The sequence below is a fragment of the Chionomys nivalis genome, chromosome 19 (assembly GCF_950005125.1).
Source record: "Chionomys nivalis chromosome 19, mChiNiv1.1, whole genome shotgun sequence".
Classification (NCBI taxonomy): Eukaryota; Metazoa; Chordata; class Mammalia; order Rodentia; family Cricetidae; genus Chionomys; species Chionomys nivalis.
In genome coordinates, this window is record NC_080104.1 from 62,020,898 (window position 1) to 62,038,599 (window position 17,702).

At 56.8% G+C, this 17,702-nt stretch overlaps 1 protein-coding gene across 4 annotated transcripts; it reads left to right on the forward strand.

Moving 5' to 3' along the window:
• The first annotated feature begins 631 nt into the window (after positions 1 to 631).
• On the forward strand, positions 632 to 17,581 carry Ehmt2 (euchromatic histone lysine methyltransferase 2). Of its 4 annotated transcripts, XM_057794496.1 has the most exons (28): positions 632 to 690; positions 1,337 to 1,403; positions 1,518 to 1,724; positions 1,819 to 2,075; positions 4,672 to 4,756; positions 4,855 to 4,892; positions 4,978 to 5,127; positions 7,594 to 7,731; positions 7,814 to 7,928; positions 8,054 to 8,155; positions 8,353 to 8,501; positions 8,597 to 8,740; positions 8,819 to 9,054; positions 9,138 to 9,320; positions 9,420 to 9,502; positions 9,744 to 9,850; positions 9,938 to 10,060; positions 10,150 to 10,251; positions 11,101 to 11,205; positions 11,308 to 11,462; positions 11,546 to 11,713; positions 13,917 to 14,061; positions 14,297 to 14,374; positions 14,723 to 14,838; positions 14,939 to 15,025; positions 15,874 to 15,952; positions 16,118 to 16,293; positions 17,185 to 17,581. In XM_057794496.1, the coding sequence occupies exons 1-28, from the start codon at positions 649 to 651 to the stop codon at positions 17,363 to 17,365; spliced, it is 3,618 nt and encodes a 1,205-aa protein (XP_057650479.1). In that variant the 5' UTR covers positions 632 to 648; the 3' UTR covers positions 17,366 to 17,581. The 4 variants fall into 4 exon arrangements, with proteins under 4 accessions (XP_057650479.1, XP_057650480.1, XP_057650477.1 ...); XM_057794497.1 differs by lacking the exon at positions 8,054 to 8,155; XM_057794494.1 differs by lacking the exon at positions 632 to 690 and having other exon boundaries at positions 761 to 1,403.
• Positions 17,582 to 17,702: the final 121 nt, after the last annotated feature.

The following is a 17,702-nucleotide window of genomic DNA, read 5'->3' on the forward strand; positions in this document are numbered from 1 at the left end:
TTTTCAGGCTTTGGCCAGGACGTAATGCCTGAGGGGATGCTGCCCTGATCAGTGTTGTCAGGGGCGTGCACTTTAATGTGTGTACCGTTCTCTCCTAAACTGTCGGCTGGACCATGACCCCCGGCTGCAAAACGTTTGGCAGAAATGGTTACTGTCCACAGACCATAGTCACCCTTGAGGCAGCTGCCTTCAGTTGGCATCTCGTGCACGTCGTGGCGTAACTCGCCTGGCACACACACGACATTTGGCCCTCGCCTTTCAGGACGCTGATCCAGAAGGAAGGGTGCCTTCCACGAGTCTGTCGCCCCTTCTCGTGCACTAGGCGCAGCCTCCAGTCGGGTGGCTCAGAACCAGAAAGCTACACACGCAGCAGCTGCAGAGGCTCAGGCTTCACGTGTTAGCAAAACCGGGCGGGGACAGGGAAGCCACAGCCCAGACGCGCCTCGCCCTTCTTCCCCGCAGAGCTGAGCCTAGGAATGAAGGCCCTCTGCCCTGCAGCCCCTAGTTCTGGACCTCCGAGGCCACTCCGGGGGGCAAAAATGGCCAAAAGGCCCGCAGCGGCTCCTTTAAGGCGTCTTGTCGCCCTCCCTCCTTGTCCACGTGACCCGGGGCGGCCGCGCGCCGGCTCGGCCCCCCGCGCAAGCGGCGATGGCGGCGGCGGCGGGAGCTGCTGCGGCGGCGGCCGCCGAGGTGCGGAAGGGGAGGGGGAGAGGCGGGTGCATGCCCGCGCGCGCGCCCGGGGGAAGCGCGCACTCGTGCAATGCTCCGGGGGTGCAACGGGGCCGGGGGGCCCGAGCCGAACTTGCAGCAGACAGGGGGCCCAACACCGGGGGCGGATGAGGGGACCAGGGGGTGGGAGGTGGGGGGAGTGGGCGCCGAGTCGCGCGTGCCGCCGTCCGCGGCCCCTGCGTGGGCGGTGGGCGCCGCGACCCCGGGAGCACGCGCGAGGGGCGCGAGGGGCCGTCCGCCAGGCTGGGGCGCAGCGGGCGTTGCAGGGGTTGGTGGCCGGGGTCCCCGCGGCCTGGGGGACAAAGGGGGAGCGGCGCGTGCAGCCGGGAGGAGGGGGCGGGGCCGGGGCGCGGAGGCCCCGCCCCCTCCCCCTCCTCTGCTGCCGGCCCCAGAGATGCGGGGTCTGCCGAGAGGGAGGGGGCTGATGCGGGCCCGGGGCCGGGGGCGTGCGACCCCCACGGGCGGCCGCGGCCGCGGTCGGGGGGGCGCCCACCGAGGGCGAGGTAGGCCCCGGAGCCTGCTCTCGCTGCCCCGGGCCCAGGCGTCCTGGGCCCCGCAGCTGCCTGCCGGGCTGACGGGCCCTCCGGTTCCTTGTCTCCCCTCCCAGGGGGAGGCCCCCGCTGAGATGGGGGCGCTGCTGCTGGAGAAGGAGCCCAGAGGGACGTCCGAGAGAGGTGAGTGCAGCCGGAGCAGGCCCAGCCGGACCGCCACCCTCCCCACCCCCAACACGGGATCCTGGAGCCTCGGGCCCTGAACTTTTCCTTTTCTCCCCACCTACCCCCCGACAGTGCATGGCTCTTTGGGGGACACCCCTCATAGCGAGGAGACCCTTCCCAAGGCCGACCCCGACTCCCTGGAGCCTGCAGGCCCCCCCTCTCCGGCCTCTGTCACTGTCACCGTCGGCGATGAGGGGGTTGACACCCCAGTGGGGGCCACGCCACTCATCGGGGATGAACCCGAGAGCCTGGAGGGAGATGGGGGCCGTGTCCTGCTGGGTGAGCGGCTGGGGCGAGAGGGAAAGGGGGGTGGAAAAGGACCTTCTGCCCGCTTGCTTACCCTGCACCCCCTGCCTGCCTGCCTCTCTTCTAGGCCACGCCACAAAGTCATTCCCCTCTTCCCCCAGCAAGGGGGGTGCCTGTCCCAGTCGGGCTAAAATGTCAATGACTGGGGCCGGAAAGTCGCCCCCCTCGGTCCAGAGTTTGGCCATGAGGCTGTTGAGCATGCCCGGGGCACAGGGAACTGCAGCTGCTGGGCCTGAACCCCCTCCGGCAACAACCGCCGGCCAGGAGGGGCAGCCCAAAGTGCACCGAGCCCGGAAAACCATGTCCAAGCCTGGCAACGGACAGGTGAGATTTTGGAGGTTGGGTGGAGAGAATGGGGAATCTCTGGATGGGCTTTTTTTGGCTTTGTTTTTGTTGTTGGGCTTTTTTTTTTCCGTCTCCTTCCGGGATTTAGCCTTGGGCCTCCTGTATTCAGATTTTTTTTTCGAATTTACCAATAGGCTACCAAGTGTCAGATGTTGGGCTGGGCTTCATCTGTGACCGGAGTAATTGCTGGCTTCCTGGAGTTTGTGTTCTTGGGGGAGGGGCGGCCGGAGAGGAGACTGACAGATGTACAGTTAATTATATAGTTATTGTCCTAATTACTCTTGCCAAAACTCTGCAGGCTCAGCCTTCCCTCCCTTCTACCTCTGATAAGTCCTTGGGGAGCTTTTCCCAGTCTTTGAGACCACTCTTACACGGCCTGAAGTTTTTACTGGGACCCCTCCCCTGGGTAGGCCACACGTCTGACAGTGGGAGTGGCCAGAGCCCAGAATCGAACTACCAAGGTTTAAAGGGCTCCTCCTGTCTAGGTGTGGTTTGTGTACCCTAGGTTGGGTCTTGCTTTGTTGTTGTTTTGGAAGTTTTTTTTTGTTGTTGGAGGTGGTTGTTTATTTTTATATATATGTGTGTGTATTTAAGTGTAAAAGTATAACAGGATCTCAACTGTATTGCCCTGGCTGGCCTTGCACTTACTGTAGAGATCAAACTGGCCTTTAACTCACATACCCAGCTTGCTCTGCCTCCCAAGTCTGGGGCTGCGGGTGTATGCCCCCAACCTGCTTTTATTTATTATTTTATTTTATTTTTGCCTTTGAGGTGGTCTCATGTAACATAGGCTGCCTGGACTTGCTGTGATAGCAAGGTTTAGCCCCGAACCACCCCACCCAGGTGTTTTGTTGTAATTTTTTTTAAACTACGTTATTTTTATGTATGTGGGTATTTTACCTGCCTTGTGTGCCTGGTGCCCTCCAAGGCTAGAAAAGGGCAGTGGATTCCCTGGAGCTGGAGTCTGAAGCCATTGTGAGCCACGTGTGGTTGCTAGGAACTGAACCCAGGTCTTCCACAAGAACAGCAAGTGCGCTTAACCCCTGAGCCACCTCTCCCACCCAGTCTTCTGTTTCTGAGAAAGCAATGACCTCATCAGGGTGTCATTGTTCTCTGGTACGGGAAGTCCATGTTTGCTCGGGGCCCCTCATATAAAATTATGAGCGCAGTCGGGGAAGAGGCCAAGTTGATCTCGATATTTGCATATGACGTACACGCATCTTCTTTGTAGTTTAGGTCCACTGTAGGTGATTAGTTAACGTGAGTACTACGTCAGTAGTCCTTAAGATTGTTTAGGTGTAGACACAGCTTTCACGTATGTGCGTGGTAGGGGGGGTGGGGGACAGAGGGCATCTCTGTGGAGCCTGGTCTCTTGACTTTTCCATGGGACCCAGGAATCAGCCTGAAGCTATAGGGTTTGCTCATCAAGCCCCCCTGCCCACTGAGCCATAGTGTCGTCTTTACTTATTTCTTTTTGTTTTTGGTGTTGTTGCTCTGCCGCTGGAGAGCTGCCCAGTGGTTGAGAGCACCAGAACTGTTCTTGCCGAGGACTCTGGCTCAGATCCCAGCGTCACCTGGCAGCGCACAGCCACTTGTAACTTCAGCATCAGGGGCTCGAATGCTGCCTTCTAGCCTTCAAAGGCTCCTGCACACTGGGAGCGCTGAAACTCACAGAAACGTGAAAATAAATAAAAAATAATATTTTGGCTCCACGTTGGAGACCTCTGGGTTTCTGTTCACATTTTCTTCCTATATCAACCTACTGATTTTTTTCATTAATAATTTTAGCAGGCAGCGGTCATACATACTTTTAATCCCAGCATTTGGGAGGTAGAATCAGGAGGATCTCAGTGAGTTTTTGGACAATCTGATCCACACAGTGAGGTCCAGGGCAGCTAGGGCCAGCTACCCAGTGACATGTGACGCCCTGTCTTTTTAAAAAAAAAAAAAAATCAAACAACAAAGAAAAAAAGGAAACTTTGGGAGTCATTTCTCCCTTCTCACCATCTGGGGTCTCAAGGATTGGATTCAGTCCACCAGGCTTGGCGGTCGGCACCACTAGCTGCTGAACAGTCTTGCTGGCTTCAGGTGGCATAGTTGAGGTAGGCCCGCCACACGGGCGACTCTCCCTGAGCTCCAGGCAGATGGAGGCAGAACGGTGTGCAGCGCTTATTGTATTAGCATAGTGTCCTCAAGTTTTCTCCAGTTTGTGTGTGTCCACATTTCTTTCCATTTTGTTGTAGTTTGGTGTTTTGTTTGTTCTTGAGGCTCTGACTGGCCTGGAACTTGCAAGGTAGGCCATGTTGGCCTGGAATTCCCAGAGTGCCTCTGCCTCCCAAAGTGCTGGGGCTGAAGGTGCAACCGCAAACCACCACACCAGGCCCTCAGGTGTTCTTTTTTGGAGCCTGTCCTGGAACTAGCTCTTGTAGACCAGGCTGGCCTCGAACTCACAGAGATCCGCTGCCTCTGTCTCCCAAGTGCTGGGATTAAAGGCGTGCACCACCACCACCCGGCCCCAGGTTTCCTTTTTAAGGGTGAGTAATAATCTGACTGAAAGTTGTCCTTCCTGCTCCAGCCCCCCGTCCCTGAGAAGCGGCCCCCTGAAGTACAACATTTCCGCATGAGTGACGACATGCACTCTCTGGGGAAGGTGACCCCAGGTTAGTCACCCCTACACCTCTCTGTACACACTCCCTGTGGCTTGCAGTATTCTGTCCCAGGGATTACAAGTTCTGTCCTCGCTTTTCTATCTTTCCAGATGTGGCCAAAAGAAGGAAACTGAACTCTGGCAGCCTGGTAAGCTAGAGAGGAAGACCTGGGGGTGGGGTGGGCGTCGGGGGGACCAGGGCCAGCAGCCTCAGACTTTGTAATCTTTTTCTAGTCAGAGGACTTTGCCCGGGGCTCAGGAGATGTAACCCTGGAGAAAGGAGAGCCCAGGCCACTGGAGGAGTGGGAGACAGTGGTGGGTGACGACTTCACCCTCTTCTATGACTCCTACTCCGTGGATGAGCGAGTGGATTCAGACAGCAAGGTGTGCTGGCCCGGCTGGCTCTGCGGCTTCCTCCGCCTCCTGTCCGTCCGGTCTGCAGCCATTTCTTGCATCCCCCCCCCCATCCCAGCTCTACCCCTCTGTCCATCACGACCTCCCTGTACCGTGGAGGCTCTCTTTTGTTTCCTTTCGGCTTACTTATTTATCCTTTTGGTGGTGCTTTTTGTTTTGGTTGGTTTTGTTTGTTTGACAGGGTCTCACCATGTAGCCCCTGCTGGCCTGGAAACCCAGCTACCGTCCATCTCTAGCAGTCTGCCTGCCTCTGCCTCCTCAGTGTTGGGACGGAAGAGGACATCCTGAGGGGCGTGGTTCTCTGCTCCATGTAGGCCCTGGGGATTTTTTTTCTCTCTCTCTTTTTTCCCCCTTTGGTTTTTTTTTAGAGACAGGGTTTCTCTGTATCTCTGAAACTCAACTCTGTAGACCAGGCTGCCCTTGAACTCTCGGAGATCTGTTCGCCTCTGCCTCCTTGAGTGTTGGGATTAAAGGCGTGCGCCACCACACCCGGCTTGATTTTATCTCTCTTAGTATGTGGGTCTCCGGTTTTAGATTATGTCCCCAGTGTTTGAGGTTGAAGTTAGGGGTCTATGTTGCCAAGGTGGGAACATTTGGCTTTTCTCTCTGAAGTCTCGGGATCCAGCTCGGATCGGACACCAGAGCTGCAGTCTCTTTACCCACTGAAGTATCTCCGCTTCCTCTTTTACTTTTTTTCTAGCTCTTTGGTTTTTCAGGACGTGTTTCTCTGTGTAGCCCTGGCTGTCCTGGAACTCACTGTATAGACCAGGCTGGCCCTGAACTCAAAGATTCCCCTGCATCTGCCGCTACCTCCTGGCTTTGTGTTCGTTTTTTTATTTATTTGCCACTTTGCTGTGGAAACTTTCCACTGACACGGAAGGGAGTGGTGAGCCCGGCTGCAGTGGACCCCAGCACACAGCCGCTGCCCCCTCGTACACACAACTCGGCAAGCAAGTCTCAGTGTCACGCTCGTGTAGACGAGACCCCTCTTGGCAGCTCTAAACAGGCCTATGTTTTAGTTTTGCCAAATTTGGGATTCATCTTGGGGCTTCACAGGGTGAGCAAGCTCTAGGTTGCTTTTTAGGTGATTGGATATCAGGTTCTTTGCTAGGGAGACCAGGACTGGCCTTGAATTCAGCCTCCTATCCTTCATTTTGAGACAGGGTCCCAGTATGTACCCCTATTTGGCCTCAAAATGACCAGAGGTCCTTCTGTCTTTTTCTGCCTCTGTTTGGAGTGCTGGGATTAAAGGGGTGCTCCCCCCCCCATGGGGGCAGTTGAGAAGGTTTCAGTTTGTGTCTTAGGCTGGCCTTGAACTTAGTTTCTCCTGTCTGCGGCCCCACCCTATCCCCAGTGCTAGGATGACAGGAGCTTGTTGACACTTATAAAACCATTTTTCTCAGCAATTACCTGGTGGAAGCAAGTCAGTTTTACAGGACTTCACCTGGCTCAGTGGGGGCCGAATGCCTTTGACCTTTCTGCTTGTGAATGATTAAGCTGTTCATAGTTCTAGACGCTGATTCCCTCAAGTTCCTCAACGCTGTTTGTCTCAGGGTGCAATCTCGCGTACCCCAGGCTGGACTCAAACTTGCTGTGTAGCCAGGGATAATTCTTCGCCTCTGGGGGTTTTGTTGTTTTAACGTATACAAGTGTTTTCCCTGCATGTTGTGCCATGTGCATGACTGATGCCCTTGAAGTTGGAAGAGCTTTGGATGCCCTGGGACCAGAGTCACAGTTGTGAGCCACCGGTTGGGTACTGGAACTGAACCCAGGTCCTTGGCCAGAGCAACAGTGCTCTTAACTGCTGAGCCCCTGAGCTTCTGGTCTTCCTGACTCTGTTTCCCACAGGCATATGCTGCTGTGTCTGGAGCTTTCTTCTGTTCTTTTTTTTTTTTTTTTGCTTTTTTGGTTTTTTTGACTAGAAAATTTAGAAGTGGGTGCCAGCGCGCTCTTTGCCATCACTTGTCATTCGATGTATGTGACGTTTGGTCATTTCTCTTACTCTTAAATGTTGACATACTCCAGAGGCAACGGTGGTTGGATCTCTGAGTTCCAGGGCAATCAGGACTACCCAGTGAGACCCTGTCTCCAAAGAAACTAAAAGAAAACATTGCCAATAGGCCTGTGGTTCCTGGTGATGGCAGCCTGACCCCTTTGTTAGAGAACAACTCGTTAGCTTTTTAGGTCGCAGTTTTGTCGCCGTGGGTTGTCATGTCTATTTGTGTGTTTCACAAAACCGGCCCTTTTCACTGCCGTGAAGTGTTATGTACCTGTCTTTATCCAACCCGATCTGCCTCCTGCCCACATCCACCACCTCCAACAACCTTACCCGGCCGTGCGGTGGTGGTGATGGTGCCTTAGGATTCTCTGTGTCTTGCTCTCCACGGAGATAGCTGCAGTTTGCTGTTCTCCCAGCCTGGTTTCTCTCTTTTTCAGTCTGAAGTTGAAGCTCTAGCTGAACAATTGAGTGAAGAGGAGGAGGAGGAAGAAGAAGAGGAAGAAGAGGAGGAGGAAGAGGAGGAGGAGGAGGAGGAAGAGGAGGAAGATGAGGAATCAGGCAATCAGTCAGACAGGGTGAGAGCGGAGACTGGCCTCCCTGGAGGAGCAGAGAGCTGTTGGGAGCTGGAGTAGACTCCCAAGTCTTCCTCTTCCACAGAGTGGCTCTAGTGGCCGGCGCAAGGCCAAGAAGAAATGGCGAAAAGACAGCCCCTGGGTGAAGCCGTCGAGGAAAAGGCGGAAACGAGAGCCTCCGAGGGCCAAGGAGCCAAGAGGTGAGAGGGCTCCTCCGCTCTTTCTCTCCTCCGGATGCTCATGCATGCTCACCGTGTCCACCGCATGTGCGTACGTGCCCAGGCCCCATGAGCCCCCACTCTCACTCTCTCTGTCTCTGTGTCAGGAGTGAATGGTGTGAGCTCCTCAGGGCCCAGTGAGTACATGGAGGTCCCTCTGGGGTCCCTGGAGCTGCCCAGCGAGGGGACCCTCTCCCCCAACCACGCTGGTAATTAATTGCCAACTGCCGGGGCGGGGAGCCACTAGGGGTGCCCACGGGGGTGGAGGGAAATCCTTCCAGAGCTGGGGTATCCATTCCAGGCTTTAGGGTTCTAGAATGTGAAGGGGCGGCTGGGTGGGAAGGAGGGAACCCTTCTGGTGGGTGAGGGGCCAGGCCTTCATCACCTCCATTTCTTCCTGTCCAAGGGGTGTCCAATGACACGTCTTCCCTGGAGACAGAGCGCGGGTTCGAGGAGCTGCCCCTCTGCAGCTGCCGCATGGAGGCGCCCAAGATCGACCGCATCAGTGAGAGAGCAGGGCACAAGTGCATGGCCACCGAAAGTGTGGACGGAGAGGTGGGCTGGGGTGCTGGCTGGGGGGGCAGCAGGCCTGAGGAGAGCCAGCTCTGGCCCTGGCTCATTGTGATGCCCTCCCCCCCCTTCCCCCGCAGCTGTCGGGCTGCAACGCTGCCATCCTCAAGCGGGAGACTATGCGGCCGTCTAGCCGAGTGGCCCTGATGGTACTCTGTGAGGCCCATCGAGCCCGAATGGTCAAGCACCATTGCTGCCCAGGCTGTGGCTACTTCTGCACAGCAGTGAGTGACCACTGGGGTGGGCGGGCGGCCTGATGGGAAGAGAGCTCAGAGACTCACTGCCTTCTCCCTGTTCCCCAGGGTACCTTCCTGGAATGCCACCCTGACTTCCGAGTAACCCACCGCTTCCATAAGGCCTGTGTGTCCCAGCTCAACGGAATGGTCTTCTGCCCCCACTGTGGAGAGGATGCTTCAGAGGCCCAGGAGGTGACCATTCCCCGGGGCGATGGGGGAACCCCTCCAGCCGGCACTGCAGCTCCTGCCCCGCTGCCCCTGGCACAGGATGCCCCAGGGCGAGCAGATACCTCCCAACCCAGGTATTGGCCTCCCTCCCTCGCCCTCCTGCCCCGTCTCCCATTCCATCTGCCCTGCCCCCAGACCTTAGAACCTTCTCCCACAGTGCCCGAATGCGAGGGCACGGAGAGCCCCGGCGCCCACCCTGTGACCCCCTGACCGACACCATCGACAGCTCGGGGCCTTCGCTAACCCTGCCTAACGGGGGCTGCCTCTCGGCTGTGGGTCTGCCCCCAGGGCCAGGCCGGGAAGCCCTGGAGAAGGCCTTGGTCATCCAGGAGTCAGAGAGGTGAGTCGGTGCTGTTCCAGGGTGTCAGTCAGCACGGGGTCAGAGAAGCGGGTGCTCATGTCTGAACAGCCCACCTTCTCCCCCACCACCCCCCGGCAGGCGGAAGAAGCTTCGTTTCCACCCGCGGCAGCTGTACCTGTCGGTGAAGCAGGGAGAACTGCAGAAGGTCATCCTCATGCTGCGTGAGTCCTCGGGAAGCCACGTGGTGCGGAGCACTGTTGGGTGGTTGTGTGCATAGCTCCCGTAGGCTTTTCCGTAGGGAGGCTGAGTGCCTCCTCCAGTGCGGGGGCAGTCCTGATCCTGGAAGCTGCCTCTTACCCTCATCTCCTGGAGGCAGCACCGCCTCACCCCTTCTCTTACCATCGGCTCCTGGAGGCAGTACCACCTCACCCCTTCTCTTACCATCGTCCCCTCTCCCTGCAGTTGACAACCTGGACCCCAACTTCCAGAGCGACCAGCAGAGCAAGCGCACGCCCCTGCATGCAGCTGCGCAGAAGGGGTCCGTGGAGATCTGTCATGTGCTGCTGCAGGTGAGTCATCGTGCCCCCTGCCCTGTCCAGCCATCTTCCCCTCCCCAGCACCCCTCCCTGGTGCCAGCCTTCATGCCCTCTCCGCAGGCAGGAGCCAACATCAATGCCGTGGACAAGCAGCAGCGCACCCCGCTGATGGAGGCCGTGGTGAACAACCACCTGGAGGTGGCGCGGTACATGGTGCAGCTGGGGGGCTGCGTCTACAGCAAGGTAGCAGGGCTGGAGGGCAGCCGGTGGAGGGAGAGGGAAGACTGGTGTGGGTGCCCGCCTGAGGGCTCACTGGCTCTTGTCTCCCTCAGGAAGAGGATGGCTCCACCTGTCTCCACCACGCAGCCAAAATTGGGAACTTGGAGATGGTCAGCCTGCTGCTGAGCACAGGGCAGGTGGACGTCAACGCCCAGGTCAGCAGCCTGGCTGCCCTCCATCTGACTGCTGATCCCTCCTTCCTCCTCCTCCCTCTGACTGCTGACCCCTCCCTCCTCCTCCTCCATCTGAATGCTGACCCCCTCCCTCCTCCTCCTCCTCCATCTGAATGCTGACCCCTTCCCTCCTCTTCCTCCTCCATCTGAATGCTGACCCCTCTTTCCTCCTCCATCTGACTGCTAACTCCTCCATCTGACTGCTGACCCCTCCCTCTTCCTCCATCTGACTGCTGACCCCTCCCTCCTCCATCTGACTGCTGATCCCTCCTTCGTCCTCCTCCCTCTGACTGCTGATCCTTCCCTCCTCCTCCTCCATCTGACTGCTGACCCCCTCCCTCCTCCTCCTCCTCCTCCTCCATCTGAATGCTGACCACCTCCCTCCTCCTCCATCTGACTGCTGACCCCTCCCTCCTCCATCTGACTGCTGACCCCTCCCTCCTCCATCTGACTGCTGACCCCTCCCTCCTCCATCTGACTGCTGACCCTCTCCCTCTTCTTCCTCCATCTGACTGCTGACCCTCTCCCTCTTCCTCCTTTATCTGACTGCTGACTCTCTCCCTCCTCCCCCATCTGACTGCTGACCCCCTCCTACTGCCTCCCATTGTCTGTATTGGTTTCCTTCTCCTGTCTTTGCTTCATGAAACTCTGAGTTCCCCCCTTATCCCTGAAAGTGTTGAGTGAGCGTCCCTGTGAATGTGTGGGAGAGCGCGCTTCTGCGCTACCCCATCTCCTGCCTTTGGCTGTCCCCAAGGAAGTGCTCCCTCCTGAGTTCATGTCTTCTAGCCAGCAAGGCCAGGCCCTCATTCCTGTCTTCCTCCCCTCCCTCAGGACAGTGGGGGCTGGACGCCCATCATCTGGGCAGCCGAGCACAAGCACATCGACGTGATCCGGATGCTGCTGACCCGTGGTGCCGATGTCACCCTCACTGACAATGTGAGGGACTCTGGGGCGCTGAGAGAGCTGGTGGCGGGTGCTGTGGGACCGAGGTGCAGGGATTCGGATGGCGCAGCATTGTCTCCGCCCCTTGCCCCACAGGAGGAGAACATCTGCTTACACTGGGCCTCCTTCACGGGCAGTGCCGCCATTGCCGAGGTCCTCCTGAACGCCCGGTGTGACCTTCATGCTGTCAACTACCATGGGGACACGCCCCTGCACATTGCTGCCAGGGAGAGCTACCACGACTGTGTTCTGTAAGCCCAGCTTCCCCAGCCCCTGGCACCCACGCCCGCTGCCCAGTTTCTGACCCAGGCGTGGTCTTTCTGCCATTCCTCAGGTTGTTCCTATCTCGTGGAGCCAACCCCGAGCTCCGGAACAAGGAAGGGGACACAGCGTGGGACCTGACCCCGGAGCGCTCTGATGTGTGGTTCGCACTGCAGCTCAATCGCAAGCTTCGACTCGGGGTAGGGAACCGAGCTGTCCGCACCGAGAAGATCATCTGCCGGTGAGTGTGGCCCTGGCATCTGTGACGGCCACCGCCAGCCTCCACCGACCACCGCCTCTCATTGTCCCAGTCCCAGCACCCTTCCAAGGCCCAGGAAGTCCCAGGAATTGCTAGAACTCTCTTGCCAGAGGGCAGATGGCAATAAAGGGCTCTGTCAGTGAGACCCTCAGGAGGAGGGAGCCTGCTGCCAACCCTAACAAACCGACTTCAGTCCCTGGACCCACGTGATAGATGGGGAAACCAGCTCCTCCAAGTTACCCCGTGACTTAGAGACCTACAGCATGGCACTCACACAGCTCACACCTTTCATCCCAGCACTCAGGTCTTTGTGAATCTGAGGCCAGCCTGGTTTGTGTCTATATTCTGAGTTCCAGGCCAGTGAGGGCCACCTTAACTTAGAGAGAGAAAGAAAGAAACAGGGAAAAGGTAAATTCGAGAGAGAAGACATGTGTTCCAAACCCTGGAGGTGGCTGAGGCAGGAGGATTGAGTTTGAGGCCAGACATCCAAGTTAAGAATTTCAAACCAGGCAGTGGTGGCACACACCTTTAATCCCAGCACTCAGGAGGCAGAGGCAACTGGATCTTTGAGTTGAAGGCCAGCCTGATCTGTAGAGTTAGTTCTAGGACAGCCAGGGCTACAGAGAAACCCTGTCGTGGAAAAGACAGACAAACAAAAAAAACCCAAGATTTTCATAGGGTAGCAGGGTATGACCTGTAGCCCCTCCTGTTCTCACACCGAGGCAGGAAGATCCTACCTTTTAAGCCTGGAGGTTGGAGAGCAGCCTTTGTAGCATGAGATTCATGCTTAAGAGAAAGGAAAAGAAAAAAAGCCCCAGCCACGACCAGTCTGAGGTGGCTCAGCTGCCGACAGCGCTTGCTGTGTAGATAGCTGAGTTCAAGCCCGGAACCCACTGTGGGAGAGAACCACCTCCTGAAGGCTGTGCTCTGAGCGTCACATGTAAGCTGTATCGCGTGTATGCCCACCCACCCCCACGCACACACACAATAAGGTTTAAACTAAAAGTTTCAAGCCAGGTGTGGTGCACGCCTTCAATCCCACCACTTGAGAGGTAGAGGCAGCTGATCTCTGAGTTCCAGAACTGCATACTGAGACCCCAACTCCAAAAAAGTAGGTGGAAGGACGCTACAGTGGGAACCTTTAAGACTCACTGTGTGGCCCTGTGTAGCTGTGCTGGGACTCGCTCTGTAGACCAGAATGGCCTCAAACTCAGAGATCCGTCTGCTTCTGCCTCAAAGCACTGGGGCTAAAAGGTGTGAGCCACTACACCCAGAAAGGACTGGTAACCTTTAATGGCAGTACTTGGAAGACAGAGGCAGATGGGTCTCTGAGTTCTAGGATAGCCAGGGCTACCTACATATGAGACTCCTGTCTCCAAAAAAAAAAAGAAAAGAAGGACTAGAGTGGTAGCTAAGCGGTTAAGAGCACTGGCTGCTCTTGTAGAGGACCTGAGTTCCGTTTCCAGCACCCATATGGTGACTGGAACCATCTGTAACTCCAGTTCCAGAGGATCCGTGCCATCTTCTGACCTTTGTGGTCACCAGGCTTGCACACGGTACACATACTTATATGCAGGTGCAATATTAATACATATAAAACAAGCTTTTTAACAATTAAAGAAACTTTTTTTCCAGATGAACAGATGCTTAAGCTTGTGACACAGGCGTGCCCTGTGCAGGCTGGGTGTGGTGACACACCTACTCACAGCAGGCGTGCCCTATGCAGGCTGGGTGTGATGGTGCACACCTACTCACAGCAGGTGTGCCGTGTGCAGGCTGAGTGTGGTGGTGCACACCTAATAACAGCAGGATGGTGCTCAGGAGGCTCAGGCAGGCTAACTCCATGTTTGAGGCCGGCGTGCTAGCACTTGGTCAAGTTATCGCTTATTATTCTAAAATTACTGTTTTCCTTGGGACCTATCATTTTGGTTTTGTTTTTTGTTTGATTTTTTTGAGACAGTTTCTCTAGGCTCCAGCCTGTCCTAGAACTTGCTCTAGACCAGGCTGGCCTTGAACTCACAGAGACCCGCCTGCCTCTGCCTCCAGAGTGCTGGGATTAAAGGTGCCACCACACCAGCTGGTGCCTATCCTGTTGGGCACCCTTCTTCTTTATGTCTGAGGAACCCCAGCACTGCCCCTCAGAAATACTCTGGCCGTCTCTTAGCCTTATCTGCCCCGCCTGCAGGGATGTAGCTAGAGGCTACGAGAATGTGCCCATCCCCTGCGTCAATGGGGTAGATGGGGAGCCCTGCCCCGAGGACTATAAGTACATCTCCGAGAACTGCGAGACGTCAACCATGAACATCGACCGGAACATCACTCACCTGCAGGTGAGGCAGGGCCCCGCCCCGCGTGCCTACAGTAACACTAAGCAGCATTGCACGGGGCAGGTGTCCATCAGGGGCCCCCTGACTGAGGGAGCAGGGACTAAAAGGGACCACCCAATTTCACCTTGGGACCATCACCCTCCACTGTCGTGAAACATGGACCCATGGCTGAGGGGGAGAAAGCATTGGCCGCAGGGAGCAGGGTAAACCCCACTCACACTGATTCTGCCCCACCCAGCACTGCACGTGTGTGGACGATTGCTCGAGCTCCAACTGTCTGTGTGGCCAGCTCAGCATCCGCTGCTGGTATGACAAGGTGAGTGCCCTCGCCTGGCCCTCGCCTGGCCAAGTCTGGCCGCTCCCACAGAGGAGCCTGGACCCAGGACCCTGCTCTGTTGGGGAAGAGACACAGGGTGTGGCAGGAAGTTCTGAGACCTGCCAGGAACGACGCGGGCCTCTGCTCCGGGAATGCAAATGGACTGTGACTACTGCCCGCCTGCCTGCACACTTCCTGGTCTCTGACCTTAGCCTGCATACTTTCTGTGCTCTTCCTCCCCTGCCCTGGGCTGGGGTCAGAGTGGAGTTTCCTGTGGAGTCCTCTGGGTCCCGGGCAGCTGAGACGGGCCCCACAGAGAAACCACTGTCCCCTCCCTCCGCACCCCAGGACGGGCGGCTGCTTCAGGAGTTTAACAAGATCGAACCCCCCCTGATCTTTGAGTGTAACCAGGCATGCTCCTGCTGGAGAAGCTGCAAGAACCGCGTGGTGCAGAGCGGCATCAAGTGAGGCGCCCGCCCCGGCACCCTGCCTCACCTCCGCCTCCCATCCCCCGGGGCCCCTCCAGGTGTCCCACACTCAGAATGACTCCCTCTCCACCTCTAGGGTGCGCCTGCAGCTCTACCGTACAGCCAAGATGGGCTGGGGGGTCCGTGCCTTGCAGACCATTCCCCAGGGCACCTTCATCTGCGAGTAAGTTCACTGTGGGGACCTCTGCTGACTCCTGCCCAACAGAGGACAAAGCTGCGTCCTGAACCCCAGACCTTGTCACCGTTTCATGTCACTCACACACTTTGCCTGTTCTCTGCCAGCGGCAGTCAGACCTGGGTCTGAGCTGTGCTCCGTGGTGTGTCCTTGGCCGTGTGATTTAACCTCCTCCAGCCTTATTTTTCTTACCTGTAAACTGGAGACTAGCTACCTCCTGTCCACTTCCTCCCTTTGGCCGTTAGACTCACCAAGGTCTCCCTCCTGTGGTCGGCACAGCAGAGAAGCGTCTTCACCATCTGAGGACCACCCAGTTTCTTTTCTTCATATTCTCTCAACTGCTCAAACAAGCAGCTTTCCCACCATCTGCTCACTGCCCTTGCCCTCCTGGCTCCTGCCTCCCACCGGGTGTCTCAGTCACCCTGCTCCCCCCACCCCGTGGGGCATCCTCACGGCTGAGTCAGCTGCGTACGGCCCACCACCTGTGGGATGGTTGTGGCGCACACACTTCCCTGTGTCCAAGTCTGGCGCCTTTCCACCCAGCCAGCATGGATAACCCCAGACCACAGCCAACCCCATCACTTCCCGCCATGGGTCTGTTCCTCACAGAGCCCCACCTGCTGTCCCAGCTCTACACTGGGACCCCTGGTGGCTGGACTATGTCCTTTATCCCTCTTAGGCTGGCCCAGCCAGTGTCTGCTCCCTAGGCTCTAAGTGACCTGGTGGCTCTCCGTGATGGCAGCTGAGAAGCGGAAGAGGATTACAGGGGTTGGGATTGGAGAGAGAGGGGGCCTGGAGCCCTGCTCAGATTCAGAACCGTAGTTTCTGTCCAATAGGTATGTTGGAGAGCTGATCTCTGATGCCGAGGCCGACGTGAGAGAAGACGACTCTTACCTCTTCGATTTGGACAACAAGGTGGGCAGGCAGCACCCGTGTCCTGTCCTCTGCTCCCACAGGTTGGCTTCCGGAGCCAGCTGGGGCGCCAGCCAGCAGAAACCTGGGTAGAGGGACTGGGTGTCGCTGCAGGGCTTGCCACGCAGGTGAGTAGAGATGGGTATTAAGAGCACTGTCTACCCCCAGGATGGAGAGGTTTACTGCATTGATGCCCGTTACTATGGCAACATCAGTCGCTTCATCAACCACCTGTGTGACCCCAACATCATCCCTGTCCGGGTCTTCATGCTGCACCAAGACTTGAGGTTTCCACGCATTGCCTTCTTCAGTTCCAGAGACATCCGGACTGGGGAGGAGCTGGGGTGAGGTGCCCCCAGAAATCCTGGGGCCTGAGGGTTGAGGGCACCTGGCGTTCAGAGACCAGAGGGCTTGTTAAAACGGTACAAGACAGGAGTGGTAGCATACACTCCTAATCACAGCACTCAGGCATCTGAGGCAGGAGGATTACAGAGTCTGGGTTACAGACCCTGCCTTTAATCCCAGCACTCGGGAGGCAGAGGCAGGCGGATCTCTGTGAGTTCGAGACCAGCCTGGTCTACAAGAGCTAGTTCCAGGACAGGCTCCAAAACCACAGAGAAACCCTGTCTCGAAAAACCAAAAAAAAAAAAAAGAAAAGGAAAGGAAAAGGCCCAGCCTGTCTTGGTGTGACATCTATCATGCCCGCACCAAGAGGTTGAAGCAGAGGTAACTTCCAGTTCAAGGCCAGCCTAGGTAATTTAGTAAGACCCTGGTCTCAGAAATCTTAGAGGGGCTAGATATGGTAGCATGTGGTTTTAATTCCACTTCTTAGGAAGCAAGGGTAGAGGGATCTATCTGAGTTCAAGACTAGCTGGTCCATGTAGAGAGTTCCTGGACAGCCAGGCCCGTATAGAGAAACTCTAGCTCAAAAACCCAGAAGGGGGTCGGGGGGGGGGGCAGTTGCAGAGTTTAGCTGAAAGGCCAAGTACTTGGGAGCCCTGGACTCCATCTTGCCTCCCGTACACAGCCTCAGGATATTGTGGTTGAGGGCTGGGAGGCCAGAAGCCTGCATTTATGATATTGTGGGGTAGCGTGGCGGACCTGGAGTCCATCTGGAGGAGTTTTTGGGTAGAAGGAAATCGATCCTTCCTAGAGATAGGGCCCCCGCCCCCGGCATTCTTTGCGATGGGTTCTGAGGTGTCTGGATGCTGAGAGGCCCTGTATCCCTCCGCCAGGTTTGACTATGGCGACCGGTTCTGGGACATCAAGAGCAAGTATTTCACCTGCCAGTGTGGCTCCGAGAAGTGCAAGCACTCGGCGGAGGCCATTGCCCTGGAACAGAGTCGCCTGGCTCGGCTGGACCCCCACCCGGAACTGCTGCCTGAACTCAGCTCCTTGCCCCCCATAAACACCTGAGGACTCTTACAATCCAGGCTGGGGCACTGCCCTTCAGACATTCCTCCATCAGAGACCCCAGTCAGGCCTGGAAGGTCGACACCCCCCCTCCCAGAGCTGGTTTCTCACTGGGAGTGACGTCAGGGCCGGCCACACTCCGCTGAGCCAGGCCTCAGTTCGCTGAATTGAAGTTGGGCCTCTGCCAACTGATTTTCTGTGTTCTCAATAAATGTTGGGTTTGGTAATAAATTGCCTGGTGATTGTTTCAGGACGAAGAGGATTGTGGTGGGTAGAAAACAAGTTGCTGGCTGCCACCTGATGGGAGAGAAGGGCTGTGGGGGACCGAGGCAGATCACAA

Coding starts and splice junctions, on each gene's coding strand:
- Ehmt2 (XM_057794494.1), top strand. CDS start 761: ATGCTCCGGGGGTGCAACGGGGCCGGGGGGCCCGAGCCGAACTTGCAG. Junction 2,076..4,671: donor CCAAGCCTGGCAACGGACAG/GTGAGATTTTGG, acceptor TTCCTGCTCCAG/CCCCCCGTCCCTGAGAAGCG. Junction 11,206..11,307: donor ATGTCACCCTCACTGACAAT/GTGAGGGACTCT, acceptor CTTGCCCCACAG/GAGGAGAACATCTGCTTACA.